Source organism: Pteronotus mesoamericanus, unplaced genomic scaffold, assembly GCF_021234165.1.
Source record: "Pteronotus mesoamericanus isolate MK-2021 breed Mesoamerican mustached bat unplaced genomic scaffold, CSHL_Meso_final contig_164, whole genome shotgun sequence".
In the NCBI taxonomy this organism is placed as follows: domain Eukaryota; kingdom Metazoa; phylum Chordata; class Mammalia; order Chiroptera; family Mormoopidae; genus Pteronotus; species Pteronotus mesoamericanus.
In genome coordinates, this window is record NW_026555065.1 from 15,747,702 (window position 1) to 15,765,459 (window position 17,758).

Here is a 17,758-nt window from a genome sequence, read left to right on the forward strand (position 1 = left end):
GATCAGATGAAAATGGTCCAAGGTAGAGAGTCCTGGCAGACCCAAAAGATGGCATGAATACAGGGTACAGGATAGTATGTTAGGTAAATTTTTAGCCAGAGAGTAGTTATTCTCGAAAGAAATACGTGAAGACTTAAATTTGAAAATAGATCCGGTGCTGGAAGACACCTTTTGAAGGAGAAAGAAGGGTATACGACACATAAACCAAAACTGTGAGCCAAGGTCAAAGAAGAATCCTCGAACTGTGCTGTTAGCTTGGACAGGAGTAGAACAGGCCTATTCCCGGTGTTAATATTGGGCTGGTGAGTCAGCAGCAGGAGGCTGTTGGAACAGAGGCCAGGAATTCAAATGCCCATGGTTGAAACTACCAAGTGACTGGAGTGTAAAGCATGAATGCAGCCCCAAGAGACAGGGATTTGAAGGTCAGAGCAGGACTGACTCTGTAAGTACGCTTATAAAATAAAAGTCTTTACACATACCCCTCTTTAAGGTCTGAGCGGTCTGGGAAAATGAGATAGTATATCTGCAAGGGTGTGAACATAGTATACGCCATTACAACTCTTTTTTAGACTTTGATAATCATTTGACTACTATTTAGGAGAAAAATGGTCAAAGGAATAGGCAGCTGTAACATTAAGGGAGACTTAAACATCAATACTCTTTGATTTGGAATAAATGATGGAATATGATTGAAATCAAGTGATGTGAATATAGTAAATTAGGAATTGTTCGCGAACAACAGGCATCCCATGGAGGTGCATTTGAGACAAAAAAGGAAGTGCTACTTTATAGTATGGGCTAGTTAACTTACTTGTATGTGAGGCTCAAGTAAGATGCAGAAGATAAAGAAGATATGTGGAGAACACCCGATTCCACCACCAGTGGTTGTAAGAACCGGCATGAAGTGGGAGGATTTGGGGCAAGATGTATGGAGCAGTTGACAAAGGGAAAGAAATTCCATGAACCTCTACAGTCCTAGAATTGGGGGTGTTTGGAAGAGTATAAGGAAAGGGCTTACAGTCTGGGACATTTAGGATGTGGAAGGAACTAATTGGAAACTAGAAAAATTTGAGGGGTGGTAGAAGACACACCAGTATTGTGAAGGAGGGAATTAACAGCTAATAAAGAGGTGTATGTGAGCAATATATAACTGGAGGGTGAAGTTTAGGCAGTAAGAGCTGCTCAGGGATCTGGTTGCATGAAGGAACTTGAAGTGATAGCAGAGGTGAAAGACTGCTTGTCTGGGTTCTGGAGAGCTCCATTCTAATCGTGGTCTCTGAGACTGCTTCATTTTAATCATTTTGGAACTGTTTGAACTAGAAAATGAAGGAACTGTATTATGTTAGCTCTAAATTCCATTAAGCTCTTGATACTGAACTTTTTTACTAAGAATATTGTCATTACTGATTGAAAATATAAACATTTTTTTAAAGTTGAGTAAAGTAATAGAAGACCAGACCACAGTTGATTAAAGGGGACAGTTCAGATATTTTGGAGCATGTCTCTAACTCAGAAGATGTAAAGGAAGGTATCCTGCCCTTTCACCATAAGGTCTTTGTCAGATGATCTAACACTAGCAGGGGTGGACCACACGTCTCACCTAAATTTATGCTTGTAATGTTTGAAGGGGCTCTTGACAAGTTTCAAGCCATTTTTGTTGTGTGTTTCAACTTAATTGGCCCATAGCAACGTGGTCTCCACTGGTCTGTTCTCTTACAGCTGTGCTGCTCAAGGCAAGGTTCATAGACCAGCAGCATCAGCATCACTTGGGAACTTTTTAGAAATGTAGAATCTGCTACTCCTGTTGACCTACTGAATCAAAGTCTGCTTTTTAATATGATCACTAAATGATTTGTATGCACAGTAAATCTTGAGAAGCACTGCTCCCATGGCTGTGGTTCTCAAATTTTAACAAGCACAATCTCCAGAAGGGCTTGTTAAAAATAAACTGCCCAGGGTTTCTGATTCACTAGGTCTGGAATAAGGGCCAAGAATTTGCATTTGTTAACACCCTCATCACCACTTAAGCTTTTACTACAGACTCTGACTTTGATCACATTTTGTTTGTGGTTATCTGTTTCAGGTTTTTTTTAAATTTATTTTTTAATTATAGTTGATGTACAATGTTACATTACTTTCAGGAGTACAATATAGTGATTAGACATATTATATCTTACAAAGTGATTACCCTGATAATGAGAGAGAGAGAGAGAGAGAGATTTGTTGTTCCACCCATTTATGCTTGGTTGGTTGCTTCTTGCATGTGCCCTGACTGGAGATCAAACCTGCAACCTTGGTGTATCCGGGATGTTGCTCTAACCAACTGAGCTACCCGTCCAGGGCGTGTGACTATTTCTATAACTGGCAATTTGTACTTCTTAATCCTTTCGTCTTCAGACTTGTTTTTAATCTTCCTGGTAAGACTGTAATTTCTTGTTTGGTGTTTCTTTTGGGGGGCAGCTTTATTGAGATATAATTCACATACCATGCAGTTCTCCCATTTAAAGTGTACAATTCAATGGCTTTTAGTATACTCACAGATATGTGCAATCATTGCCATAGTCAATTTTAAAACATTCACATCACCTCAAAAAAAAACCAAAAAGGTGGAACACACAGTGGAATTTTAGGGTAGTGAAACTATTCCGTATTTTGTATGCTAGAATAATGATGGATTCATGTCATTATACATTTGTCAAAACCTATAGAATGTACAACACAAGAATGAGCTCTAATGTAAACTGTGGACTTTGGTAATGATATGTCAATGTAGGTTTATTGATTGTGACAAATGTCCTGCTCTGGTGCACATGTTGATAATGGGAGAGGCTATGCGTGTGTATGGTAAGGGGGTATTTGGAAATTCTGTACTTCCTGCTCAGTTTTGCTATAACCCTAAAGCTCATCTTAAAAATAAAGTAAATTTTTTAAAGAAGAAAGAGACCCCATACCCTTTAGCTATCACCTCCAGCCCCATATCCCATGAAACCTAAGCAACCACTAATTACCTTGTGTTTCTTCTATGTGGTACAAGTACTTAGCAAGGTGCTAGTTATATTATTAATAATAGTTACCATTTACTAAGAGCTTAATGTGTGCAATTACATTATCTAACTTAATCTTCATGACAACTCTATGAGGTTGACATTTATTGTCATCTCAAAACCAAGGACATTGAATCTTAAAAAAGGTTAAATGATTTGTAATGTAGCCAGTAAATGGTGAACTCCCATTCTATCCCAGGTCTTTCATTCCAAAACTCATAACATATATTGTTAATAAACTAAATTTTTGAAGCTATACAATCTCTATGAGAAATTTTACTAAGATATTTTAAAATATAGTAGAAATGGTTAAGTTGTTTTGTTAGCTTGCTTATGAAATTTGCTGCATGTTCCATATTTAACCTAACTAGTCTATAAAATATGTATGGTTATACTTTCTTCTTTTATAATCTTCCTTTAAAATTTGTGTTTTGCCTTTGTAATTCTCTTATCAATGAGTATTACTTTTATTTTGTCAATATTGAATTTTCTACTGTCATAGGAAATATGGTAATCACTTTACAACAATGAATCTTATATTTGGACATCTTACTTCCATGGACACTTAAAATATTTTCAGTCTCTTAGTTTTTGTAATTATAGAAGTAACACTGAATATTATACCGTTGTATGAAAGTACATAGTATTTCTTTATCAGTATGAAAAATCTAATTTATAAAATTTAAATTTTAGAAAAGCTGCAGAGCACTGTATGATCTCATGTGTGTAAAACAAATGATATATATTTCATACATATCCTAAATATTTATAGATAGTATCTGGAAAGGTATAAAAGAGACCCCCTAAAAGTATAACTGTGAGACCCAGGATAAGTAGGGAGGAACCATATAGCTTTCTGTTCTGTTTGAATATTTTTTCCTTTAAGTTTCTCTTTCCTGTCTTTTCACACTCTCACATTTGCCTTTGTCCTTGTTTTTTGTTTTGTTTTGTTTTTTTTTAATAGTCTGGTGTGTCTCCACATCCTTCTTCAAGGTCATGTAAATGTAGAAATATATATAAGGAGCTTTTGGGGCCAGTTATTACTTGTATGTATGTATGTATAATCCTCACCTGAGGATATGTTTATTGAAAGGAAAGGGGAGAAAGAAGGAGAGAGAGACAGAGAATGAGAATTGATCAGTTGCCTCCTGTATATGCGCTGACTGGGAATCAAACCCGGTGCCTGTTGGTGTACCAGACAACGCTCCAACCAACTGAGCCACCTGGCCAAGGCTGCTGGCACTACTTTTATAAAAGTGGGATTACACTATAAATATCTCCCTGGAACTTGCTTTTCTCACTATGGACATCTGTTTCTACAGATAGATGTAGTTGTTTCTTTTTAATAGCGGTGTACTATGCATACCATAATGTAATGGGCTCCTTATTGATGGAATTGATTTTTCCTTTTTTTTGCTATAACAAATAATACTGCCGTGAATATCCTTACACATTTATCTTTGTGCACTTGTGTATACATCTGTAGGATATGAATCAAGGGTTCTATGTATTAAAATTTTTGAATTGTCTGTTGTAAAGGTTATACCACTTCAACAGCAGTCTGCACTATAACTTAAATCCTCATCCAAATGTTATTCCTCTCCAAAAGGAGCTTAGTAGAATGGCTTGTTCCAGATCTGTGGCGGATAAAGGATAAAGTCAGCCTAGGACATCTTGTGCCAAAAAACACAGAGAAGTCCTCAAAGACTAATGGGGCTCTGGCAAAAGGACACAAAGAGCCAGCTGGAAGAGTTTCTACTGGCCAAAGTTAGGACAATTTGGAAATCAAATGCATAATTGTAATTACACTACATTGGATTTTTAAAAATGAATGAGTCTTTGTGATACTAAAGAAAAGGTGGTAGAGGGAGAAATACTAGCTAATAAATGGTAGAAGGAATGACAGTATTAAAAAACATTTACCATTTTGCAACCCCTATGTGGTATGTAAAATAAAATTCAGGCATAGATCCTCATGAAAGCTAAAACGGTAGGTGAGAGATTGTTGAACTGTTCATATGGTGCAACAGATGACTTAACATTCACAAAGGGGGAAAGTATGTAACTTTACACTAGAGAATCCTGCCGTTACTATGTGACTAGATGATCAAACTCGAGATCACTAATAGGGGGCCATCCTGACATCATGTGCTATCTTATTGGATGTAATAAGAAGTTCCCAATTCATTTACGGAGTATTCTTTTCAAACATGTTTAATCTAAACCTAATCAGCCCTCGTCATAACCCACAGGATTACCCTCTGTAGTTAGAATTGTGGATGAGTCTACTGTGTGGCCTTAGGTAGGCTATATTAGTAATTTCTCTGAGTCTCAGAGCCCTCATTTGTGAAATTGATACTGAATCAGACAAATGCATAAAAATAACCTAAATATACTTTGTTTAATTTGTATAGTCTGTTCATACCTAAAAACAATTTAGTGTGCGGTAAGAATTTAACATATTGATTCATCTCTGCTGTCAGAATCCATTCATGGTCACCAAGTATGTACCTGAATGAAAACTGCTGCTCTTTCTTTCACAAATAATATCTTTATCTAATTATTCTGTGTAATTTGATGGCATTTTAAAAGAATTCCCTACTGTTGTTTAGGTCTATAAGCTAACGAAGCTCCTGCTATGCCAAAAAAGCCTTCTAAATCCCACCTGTTCAAGGGAGTTTTTAGATAGGAGAGCATGAATTAGAGCATTTTTGTACGGATTAAAAATTTAGATTGTCTTATCTGGAATTACCAATTTTATAGAGGAAAATGGTCAAATATCAGCAATTTGATGTGGCTCAACCTAATCCCTACTTTAGTGGTGAAGGCTTAGTCCATCTTCTTTTGCCAAGCAGTCTGTTTTCTGTCTTTTGTTTTAGAGAAAGATTTGCTCGGAGGAGGCAGGAGGAAGGATTTGGATTGATCCAGGTTTGAAGGGAATCACGACGTGGAATAGTATTCTACGTAATTATCTTAGGATGTTTCATCATTTCGCTCTCTCCACTGCCAGCTCCATGTACAGTAGTTGCTCTTTTCAGCCTTTTCTTACCTCTTGTCTCCCTTTTTTCCCAGGTACTAGGCAATGAGGGCAAAGGAAAGAACACTCTTTTAGCTCTTCTTTTTCCTCACTTTAAACTCGGGATTAGTCTTTTAGAATAGGCAGATAGAGAATCTTCAAGACTTGCCAGTTCTCTGATTCTTTTCCAAAGAGAGCGCTTGGAAATAATAATGTACTTTTTTTAAAAACCCTAGTTATTCATAGAATACAGAAGGTACAACAGGTTAAGGGATTTCAAGTGTCTCTTCTTTTATAGAACATAAGCAATGAAGTAACAGCTCCTAAGGCACTGGGAAGGAAAGGTCCAGCCTGTGAAGGGAGTACTGACATTATCATACTGCAGCAAGAATCCTCCCTGGGGTATGGCTCTCAGTACAGTGGCCGTAACTGTATCTCTGTAAGAAAGGGACCTCCTCAAAAAATGTGTTCTAAGCAAATGTGTCTAGTTTCAGTATTTGCTCAAACAAGGAAAACTAAATTCATTGGAAGACCTTCCCCCTGTTCAAACCTGTCTATCGATAGCTTTATGAAAGTCCTTCGTTGTTGGCAGGCCAAGCTGTCGCCAATGTAAAAATTATCGTTTGTGCCCTAGACAGCTGCTCAGGAAGCGATCCTGCATGCGTCTGGAAATGGCACCCCCCCACCGTCCAAGGACTGCTGCGTGCTCTATAACCCTCGCTGGACAGCCCTTCCAAGGACCCTAGAAAATGCAGTAAGTACTGTGAACCGCAGTTGCTGTTTATTTATAAGCATAATAATATATTGAAAGGTGACAGGGAGTGTACATTATGTTTCAGTGTATGACCTAGTTGTAATACATGATTAATAAATAATAATTCTTTCGTTGTTTTAGCTTAAGTGTTTTTCTCTCTCAGAAAACAATTTAGGGAATTTTAAAATACCTCAAAGCCTGATCATCATGAAGTATTTTTAATTTAAAAGAACATTGTATTAAAATCAGTAGGTAACTTTATCATTAAATGCATTTAGGGTGAAATATATTTATCATGTTAAAGACATTTCTTCTTTTCAGACTTCCATTAGTTTGATGAACCTGACTTCCACACCACTGTGCAACATTTCTGATATCCCTCCTGATGGAATAAAGAACAAAGCTGTTGTGGTTCAGTGGGGAACCTGCCATTTTCTTGAAAAAGCCAGAATTGCACAAACAGGAGGTGCTAAAGCATTGTTGGTTGCCAATAATAGTGTCCTAGTAAGTTATAAAACTAGAATAACTTCTTTTGAACTCATGATATCAAATTCCACAGATTGAACTGTATCTTCTTTGTGTGTGGTTTAGTGGCTGAGTTTTGAATAATTTCATTGGTAGGATCTCTTTTTAAGTAAACATTCTGGTTATGATAGGCATTTAAAAGGAGAATTTTGTTGTTTCTTTTCTATTCCTAAAGTAAAGAAGACTTTGTTAAGAACAAATATATGCGTGTGTTTATGCATGTGTGTGTGTGTTACATGTATATGATATACATTTATGTAAAAATTGGAGAACTCTACCTCTAATACTAAGAACACATGAAACTTTGTTTTATAATTTTAAAAGGATGTAATATTAGATTTAATGGAATAATTTGGATTTTATTCTGTAAATATATAAGTAGTTCATATGTTTTCATAATATGTTTTTTTTCTTTTAGTTTCCTCCCTCAGGGAACAAATCTGAATTTCATGATGTGAAAGTACTGATTGCATTTATAAACCACAAAGACTTTAAAGATATGACGCAGGTAAATTAGTAATTACATATTAGATAAAGTTCATAAATAGTATATAACTCTTTACTTTTAACTACTGGTATTTAATTTAAATTATTGTACACGCTCTACTGGTTAACGAAGCTCTAAAGGCTATCAAGTCTTTACTTGGGAAGTATTCCTCTCCCATTTAGCACAAGGCATTTCAAAGCCCTGGCTTGGGGGGGGAGGCAGAGACAAATGTATTTAAAAAGTAAATAAATTTTAAAAAATAAATAAATATTAAAGTCAAACATATGCTGAGAGGGGGAAAAAAAAAAAAAAAGCCCTGACTTTAGAAAGGCTATTTATCTGTTTTGACTTCTTTAAAAATTTCTGACTGTGTGGAGTACTGCACTTTCAAGATTTAATAAACCAAAGTATAGTCTCATAATTTTGACAGGAGAATATGTCATGTTGTCAAAACTACTTCTGGTATTCTTGACTGTCTGATGTATTGTGTCCATTCCAGACCGAAATTGGAGTATTGCTGCCATACACTATAGTGGAAAGAAAACTAATTCCAGTGTTTTAAGTCTCATTTTTTGCCTTTCAGACTCTTGGAAGTAACATTACGGTGCAAATGTATTCTCCTCCATCATGGCCTAACTTTGACTATACTATGGTGGTTATTTTTGCGATTGCTGTGTTCACTGTGGCATTAGGAGGATACTGGAGTGGACTAATTGAACTGTAAGTTTAATTTAAATGCAGTGTTTTTGTGATAAATGGTTAAAAATTATTGTTTGAAATCATTTTCATCGTGCAACAATATTTAAAATTCTACCTGACCTGAGAATGTAGTGGCATTAGGATCAGATTGCAGTTTGTCCTCATACAGGTCATTTAACTTCGCACTGGGAAGGGAGCCATTGACTGGAAGGAAATAAGCAAGGGTAGGTGAGGAGTTTTGCAGCTCCTTCTGGGTTGAGTCATTACAGTATGACCTCATCTTTCAGTTCAGTGCTTTAGGAATTCTGCGTATAGTAAGCATGCTTATATTTTAATTGAAATTGTAGAAATTGTGAACGTATATAAAATTTGGATTTCCCTTCTTAATAAAAACCTAAACCCAATCTTCTTGCAGTTGTGTGCCTTTGGCTCTAGATTAAAGCAGGCCATGTAGTAGAGAAGGATCAGTTTATAATTCTGAATTTAAAAAATGTGCACAGAGCATATCATTTCATTCATAGAGGGCAATATATTTACCTTGTGAATTGATCTCTAGATTTCATTAAAAAGGGCTTATTTGCAAGTAAATGAAGCTAATAAGCTTATTTTTAATTTCTTAAAATACTAAAATTTGATTGACTTACATCAAGAGAGAAATCTTAGGGTTTAACAAGGGTAGATTCCTGGAGTATTAAGCTTTAAATATTTTACATATTTGGAAAACATATTTCGACATATCAGTCACATGTTTTCATGTAAGCATTGTTTTTTCTTCATTAATATTCTTTGTAAAACATAGTATATAAGAAGATCTTCAGTTGTTTTCTAGATTATTTGTTGAAACTTCATAAATAATTTCCCAAAAGCTACTGATTCATTAAAAATCTTTTCCCATTTAAATAGATTCACCCTATACTACCATTACTATCTAAATTGTATCTTAAGAGTAGTTCTTCTCAAACTGTGATGTGCTTATGAATTGTCTTGAGATCTCATTAAAACGTAAGTTCAGATTTAGGGGGCTTGGGGCGGGGACCAAGATTCTGCATTTCTAAAAGCTCCCGAGTGATTTTGCTAGCCGATGGACCACACTTTGAGATAGCAAGACAAACTTTATATACGTGTCAGGGCAGGCTCCTCCTCAGGAAAACTGGAGATGCGGGAGGAGTACCTATAAGTTATTTTATTCATAAAAAGTCATGATAGACAGAGATGAAGAATTTGTTGCCTTCAATAGCTAGGCTGGGAGAGATGTCCTTTATCTCTAAGACTGTGAATTTTAAAATTGAGGTGGCAGAGTCTAACAGGAAGATAAAGGTAGAAGGAAGTGTATGTGTGTTTGGAGTAGGGGGGTGACAATATAAAGAGAATATGAATCAGTGATAAAAGGAAGAAATTTTCATGAAAAGTAGAATTATTAAGAACATAAGGATCATCATTTCATAAATAAAGAGTAAGAGTGAAAGAGAAGAGGAAAGAGAATAAGGCTTAGGGAAGGGAAATTTTGCCAGAACAGGACCCCATAACCCAGAATTACCCTGCCAAATGCAAGGTGCACCTTATGTAAAAGGGAAAGATGACTTGGTTTCGTATAAAGACTTTTCAGTAGAGACTTCCAAGTCTTATAATGAGATCACTGGTCCTCAAGCTTTATAAACTCAAGATGACATAGAAGAAAGCTTAACTTCCCTGCTATTGCATGTGGCTCTTGAGCAGTTTAAGAGTATAAAAAAAAAGTATTTTAATGTGATATAAATCTAGTATATGCTTTCTCTTCAAGAAATTGCCTGGTACTTTCTATTACACAGAACACGAATATATAAATCTTTCATTATTATGGCTTACATGTGTACTCTGATAAAAATGTCTTTAAATGTATGTTTGTAATGACAGATACCATAGGTTGGCACATTTACCCACTTGGATATCACTTTTATTAAAATTTATATTAACAACCTTGTAGCTCTGTAGTTTTCAAGGAGGTGCTGGTGTGTCTTTCCCAAAACTCTCTCCCTTCTCTAGTCTCAGGTGGCCTTCCTAAAGTCACAGGTGCTTATAATAAGCAGGTAAATAAGCAGTTTGGCAAATGTGTAATTTGATAGAAATAAACTTTTTTTTTAACCTAAAGTTTGTATTGAGCCGAGACCTGGTGAGAAGGGTCAGGGAGCGCACACAGGGAACAGAGTTTCGTAGACCCAAGTTGATGGCATTGGAGCTGGAAAAGTATGTAGTGGCTTCCATATAACCGGGAGGAGACGGTAGGTGACAGAACAGAGACTGCTCAAGCAGGGACACGTGTGGCTCATTCCTCTTCAACTTCAGTCTCTCCCTTTTATTAACCATGTGACCTAGCAAGGATTATTGGAGGAGTTAGAAACAGTGTTTTGCTCTTAAATTAAGGTAGGACAAAGCTATGTCTTGAAATTCCTGTGAGTTCATAATACATTGATAAGCATATGGTGAACACTGAGTTGATGGAAAGGAGAACTTCGTGTTTCCATTTAAAAGAAGCTAACTTTAGAAATACTGTGTGTAAATTGATAATATTAAGAGTGTAAGAAGAATTAGTTATCGTTTATTCCATCTATATAGTTTCCGAATCAGATAATATAAACATCCACAAACAATTAATTAATTAATTTCTATATGTCATCTATTTCAACAATTTTGCCTCCAGGAAAGAAGGCTGTTTCAACAGATAATGGTTAATAACATTATCTCTGGAGGGTAGAATAATGGAGAGTTTTTACTTCTGGATTAAATATTTCTTTTTGGTGTGCATTTGTAAAAGTGTTTTACTTTATAATCAATAACAAATTTAAGTTGGTATTAAAAATTGATTTTAAAAATAATTGTACTTGGAAGAGATTTGCTGAAGTTCCTGTGTATGTTTATTTAGAGAACACATGAAAGCAATGACAGATGCTGAAGATAGTGAAATGAGGAGAAAGAAGGAAGATTATTTAACTTTTAGTCCTCTAACAGTTGTAATATTTGTGGTCATATGCTGTGTTATGATGGTCCTACTTTATTTCTTCTACAAATGGTTGGGTAAGAAGTCTTTTTTTATATTTGCTATTTTTAGTACAGCCTTTCATTTACTTTGCCAGATTTCTTTTTCCTTAAGGCATTCTACCTGGAAAACTTAAGTGAATAATTAAAAAGTGATTAACTTTTAAATTGTTAGAAGTATTAGGTCCCCATTACTCTGAAATAAAAAAAATATTCAAATTAAAAATATACTATCTTAAACCCTGGCCACGTGGTTCAATTGATTATAGCATCATCCTGACCACCAAAAGTTTGTGGGTTTTATTCTTGGTCAAGGCACATACCTACCTAGGTTGTGGGATTGATTTCTGGTTTTGGGGCGTGTGCACGAGGCAGCTGATGATGTTTCTCTCTCACATCAATGTTTCTCTCTTTCTCTCTCTCAAATCAATAAGCATACCTATTTCAAGTGAGGATTAAAATAAATAAACAAATAAATGTATAAATATATAGTCTTGAGATAAGAACACTTCTTCATGGATGACTTGAAAGAATTATTATTGTTCCTAAATTTCCCTCTCTGCAGATAAAACATGAAATCCTCATGTCTAAAGATCAGGCTAAGGACTTCTTGGGGACTATATTTAGTTACATGAAATAAAAGGCTATTCAAATTACTGATTTATTGCCTTTGCTTACCCCCAAAGTGTAGTTTATTCTTTTGTCAGTTTGCAAATCAAGATGTTGTGTTACTTGAATTTTGTTTCATTTGTATAAACAATTAGGATCACATTATCAGTACATCTAAAGACAAACAGGTACATGCCTGTGGTCTAGAGAATAACTGATACTTTCTCCTTCAAGTAGATAGGGGTAGGAACTGTAATGGCTTGTCCATCCCCTGGACAGTCTTCTGAACTGTCTGATAGGATGGACATCTGCCATCCCTGGCCAGTATACAGCACAAAGAGGAGGTGATAAGACCAGGAAAAAGGGAAGTATACCTGATGAGAACTAGCAAAAGCCCTTTGAAAAACTACCAAAGGCTACAACGCTTACTTGGGGAACTTTAGCATAATTTTCCGGACTAGAAAACAGAGGTCCTAAGGTTAATTTCAGCTTATTCAATTTCTCCTGTCTGGTGGCAGCAATTTAAAAATATGACCGTTGACATATATTTACAGTTAGAAAAAAATCACTCTGAATATCACTCATATTCCAATCTGTTGCTGGGAAGTGAGTTCTAGGGTGTTATTTGTATTATGTTGTCACTGAGTGGCTAATTTTTCTGTTTCACTAGGCTTTGATTGTTTTTGTCTGACCTTCAGTCAATATATTAGTGGCCCTTTAGAGAAAAAAAGAGATTCTTGTACCCTGTCTGAAAGCATGTTTTAATTTTTGGTGTGATATTTCCTTAAACTGATAGCTATTTTAAAAGTTGACCTTGCTTATAAATGTAATTTTTGATGTAGGAGAAAAACGATTAAACCTCAAGGTTATCCCAGGATATAGGATTTAATTATAACTGTTGAGAATATCTTTTTATTTATTTATTCAATTATTCATTCATTCATTTATTGATTGATTGATACAGGGGGAGAGAAACTGCGATTTGTTGTTCCATTTATTTATGCATTCGTTGGTTGCTTCTTGTACATGCCCTGGCCGAAGCTTGAATCTGCAACCTTGGCATATGGGATGATGCTCTAACCAACTGAGCTACCTGGCCAGGGCCGTAACTCTGAGAATATCATATGTGATATTGCAAGATTTACTTCACTTCCAAATGGTATCTTACAGCTAAATATGCTGCCTTTTCTTAATATAATAAATAATGTGACTACTAAATTGCTAAGATTCTGCTTACCATTTTATGAGTGTCATGCTCAAGGAAGTAACTAAAGACAGTTATATTAACCATATTCTTTCCCATACCCAATCATCTTCTTAACTGTAGTATGATACTAAATGAGATAACATGAAATCTGTTAGCGCCTCAAGAGCCTGATTTATACCAATGTTTTAAAACTTGGGTTGGAGACCTTTGGTGGATGACTTACTAAACTTAACTTGGCAGTCTTTGACTCTCTATCTTACTAGTCATATTAGCATATGTAACCAGTAATTAAAATAATATCAGCCCTGACTCAGTTGGTTAGGCATTGTTCTGCAAAGCCAAAGGTTGCTGGTTCAATTCCCAGTCAGGGCACATGCCTGGGTTATGAGTTCGGTCCCTGGTTGGGGTGCGTGTGAGAGGCACCCGATCAATGTTTCTCGCACATCAATATTTCTCTCCCTCTCTTCCTCCCTTCCCTTCTCTCTAAAAATAAATAAAGTTAAAAATATTTTTTTTAAAAAACATCAAATAACAGTTTTAGATACAGGATAGTATATGCCAGATACTATTCTGAGCATTTTATATGTATTCAATATTTACTTATCTAAGTTCTCAATAACCTTGACATTGGTGTTATTACATTTCACATTTTGAAGATGAGACTCAAGGGAGTGAAGAAGTAATTTGTCCAAGGTCACCAATTATAAAGTGGCAGTGGGTTGCTTTCTCTGGGTTACTTTCTGATTTGCTGTCTCTAGAATACTTTTTCTTTCAAAGAAAATTTATAGTTTTCTGGAATTCAGTGGAATTTGAAAAATTCAGGTAAAATTTCTGTTTTCATTGTGAAGTTTTGGTAAAGTTCAGGAAAATGAATATTTTAATTTTATTTTAGAATACAATAATCTCTCCCATTTTAACAATAAAGAGTTCAAGTGTTTTTAATATTAAATAATATTCAAATAAGTATAGGTACTATAGAAAAACACTTCTCAGTTTTAACTGCCTTAGTATTGTATCATAACAAAGGTTTGTTTAAATGGATCTGGATTTACTGTAGGTCAAGTTATAGATAAATTCTACCTTTAGAAAACATAGATAGCATGGCTAATGTCTAAGGTGTCAGTTCTCATCCCTAAGCTGCATTTGAAAAAGTGTTTATAATGATTTATTAATTCTTCCACTTGGTACATTAAAATTAAATACTCATAAAAGCCTGCAGCTCACTTCATAGAAATCTTTAACAAACATGTGAGTTTGAATCATTGAGTGATAGTAAATGTAGAGCCAGCTTCAGGCCCTTAAGCAGCCTACCAATGTATAATGGAAGTAAAACAACACAAAATACTCTTAAAACTCAAGATCTAAATATTTTCAGTTTACTAACCAATTCAGGTTATAATATAGTCAGTGAATTGAAAGTATCATGATCCAGTGAGAAAGCTAGAGAATTAATATTGCTTATGTAAATATTTTCTTGTTATATTTTTTTCTGTTCTCATATAATTTATTTTCCTTTTTTTTTCTAGTTTATGTTATGATAGCAATTTTCTGCATAGCATCAGCAATGAGCCTATACAACTGTCTTGCTGCACTAATTCATAAAATACCATATGGACAATGCAAGTATGTATCTCTTATGAGGAATCCCTGTAATATTAATATTTGCAATTTAAAACAACACAAGAAAAAAAACAGGAGTCTTATTTTAAACCTGTGCGGTTCATTATATGTGTGACTCCATGTAACTACATGTGACTAAATGTAATTTAATTTACATTTAAATTAAATTAAAACTCAGTTCCTCAGATTCATGAGCCACATTCCAAGTGGTAAATAGCCACATGTAGGTAGTGCCTCCTGTACAGAACAGCACCAGTGTGGAACATTGCTAGCATCACAGAAAGTTCTGTTGAACTGATAAACATTTTATTAATTTATTTTATGATGTTCCACTTAAAATCAAGACTTTTAAATTGGTATTTCAGTAGTTTTGTTGTTACTGTGGTTAACATTTATTAGCTTTCCTCATATTAAGTGAATATTTTATTTCATCTGGAGGAGTAAACTCTTTCATCCTGTCTTCCTGTGTGTTTTTCTAGAATTGTGTGTCGTGACAAGAGCATTGAAGTGAGACTTATTTTTCTCTCTGCACTGTGCATAGCAATAGCTGCTGTTTGGGCCGTGTTTAGAAATGAAGACAGGTATAAGTACTTGATGTATTTGCTTTTAGATTATGGATGGATTATTTTATGTCTTGCCCTGATAGTTATTCCTTATGATTATTATGGAAATTTTTTGCTTGTATCCTAGGATACCACCATCTTTAAAAAAGTTACTTGTTAAATAAGCAGATCTTGTGCTAATGGATCTGAGGTCATATAGAGGAGGAAATGTGAATCATGATTTAAACATCTAAGCTGAAATAAACTTAAGCATTTCATAAAGCAAATTACAATGTACTTAATTATGGTATAGATACACAAAGGAGCACACTGCAACTATAAAGAATGAAGATCTCTATGAATTGATATGCAGTGATTTCCAGAGTATGCTTTTAAGTGAAAAAAACAAAATGTAGGCAGAGACAAATGTATTTGAAAAATAAATTAATTAATTTAAAAAATGTACAAGAATATGAATATGCTAGAGTATGATACCTCTCATTTAATAAAAAAGGAGATATAAAAAAATACACAGATGGTCATCCATTTGCAGGAGGATAATCAGGGAAAAAAATGTATATTTAGGTCCATTAATGGTTTATTAATGAAATCATTAAAGCCCAATGGATTTAATGGCCTAAAATTTGGGAGCAAAGTTCATACACTCTTAGACAGATATGGATAATTATGCATATCAGTTCCTCGTAGAGTTTGTTGCATAGTTCTTACTGCCTTTATGTTCTAGCTATCTGGGTGTGTACCAATATCCTTTGTTATACACTACCTTTCTAGAAAGAGATATGTAAAAAGAGAAGAAAATTTTTTCATTAAAGAAAAATATGCCCTTATGTCTGATACGTATTCATACGTCTGAGGTAGCCCTTCAACTTTTTCTTAATACAGTAGTAATCATTATTCTACTAGCATAATAAATTACTAAATATGGATAATATGACAGGAGTTTTGTTATTAAAATTGATACTTCATTATCGAGTAGTCAAATCATAGTAATTGAATAGTATTACTTTAATGATCTATTCTTTTAAAGTTCCATCTAAAAATAACTGGATAAAACAATACAGTAACTTCTCTTGATTTTAGGTGGGCTTGGATTTTACAGGATATCTTGGGGATTGCTTTCTGTCTGAATTTAATTAAAACACTGAAGTTACCCAACTTCAAGGTAAGGTATACTACTCTGCTAGCTAAAATAATTTTTATTTTTAAAACAACTTCTTTAAGCTATAATTAATATATAATAAAATGCACCCATTTTAATTGTGAAGTTTATTGAAATTTTACAAATGTGTAACTTTGTAACCACCATTTCAATCAAGTTAAAGAGCATTTCTCATCTCCTACAAAGCTCTATCATGCCTGTTTGCAATCAGCCCCAGGTAACCACTGCTAGCTAAAATATTTTTAATCATTTACATAATATGCCTAATTCATAAAATTCTTATAGGACTAAATATCAGGAAGAACATTTCTTTGATTCAGTGATTCTTTTTTTTAAAAAGCAAATGGAATAAAGAAAATAAAAGTTTTAATGTGATTTGTAGAATAAAACTACAAATAGTCATAACCATTAATGCTTTCAAAAAAATAGTGTTCAAATGTATGTTCATATGTTTATTTATAACTTGAAAAAGAATCTCTTAATTTAGATACAGGAAGTTTGACCTTTAAATTTGTTTTTCTCAACAGTCCTGTGTGATACTCCTAGGCCTTCTCCTCCTCTACGATGTATTTTTTGTTTTCATAACACCATTCATCACAAAGGTATGATATTTTTGAAATCCATGAGAAACATGCTAAAACATGAGAATCTTAAACCTGCTGTTAGATGGTTGGTTTGGCAGATGTTTAGCCCTGAGTGCATTCTAACTCTCTTAAGAAAATTGCCATTGAAATTGGCCTTTTAATAGGGGATATTTTTAAGCCTTTAAGCCATTCTGCTAAATAAAAAACGTCTCCTGACTTATGTGAATGCAAGAATGTCTATATATATGCTTCCTACCCTTTTTAAAGTAAATGTCCTTATTATTATTAAACAATAAATGTTTGCCATAGGTACTATAGACAGCAAAAATAACGAAAATGTGTCACTGCTACTTTCATTTTTGTATTCCTCCTCTGAGAGGAAGAAAGAGCGCCACTGTGGAAATCCGAAGACCTGCTAAAGTGTAGCTCTGTAACCTTTCACCCTGGACAAGTCAGTAGTTTCCTAATCCATTGTGTGA

At 34.5% G+C, this 17,758-nt stretch overlaps 1 protein-coding gene across 2 annotated transcripts in view; it reads left to right on the top strand.

Annotated features, from left to right (window-relative positions):
• The window catches only part of SPPL2A (signal peptide peptidase like 2A), a 48,650-nt gene that overhangs the window by 7,993 nt on the left and 22,899 nt on the right, over nt 1-17,758 (top strand). For both annotated transcript variants that reach the window (XM_054565433.1, XM_054565431.1), the window contains exons 2-10: nt 6,695-6,814; nt 7,136-7,318; nt 7,758-7,847; nt 8,410-8,546; nt 11,425-11,576; nt 14,880-14,976; nt 15,453-15,554; nt 16,617-16,698; nt 17,223-17,297. In XM_054565433.1, coding sequence (XP_054421408.1) covers nt 6,695-6,814; nt 7,136-7,318; nt 7,758-7,847; nt 8,410-8,546; nt 11,425-11,576; nt 14,880-14,976; nt 15,453-15,554; nt 16,617-16,698; nt 17,223-17,297 — 1,038 coding nt within the window. The remainder of the gene's footprint in view (nt 1-6,694; nt 6,815-7,135; nt 7,319-7,757; nt 7,848-8,409; nt 8,547-11,424; nt 11,577-14,879; nt 14,977-15,452; nt 15,555-16,616; nt 16,699-17,222; nt 17,298-17,758) is intronic.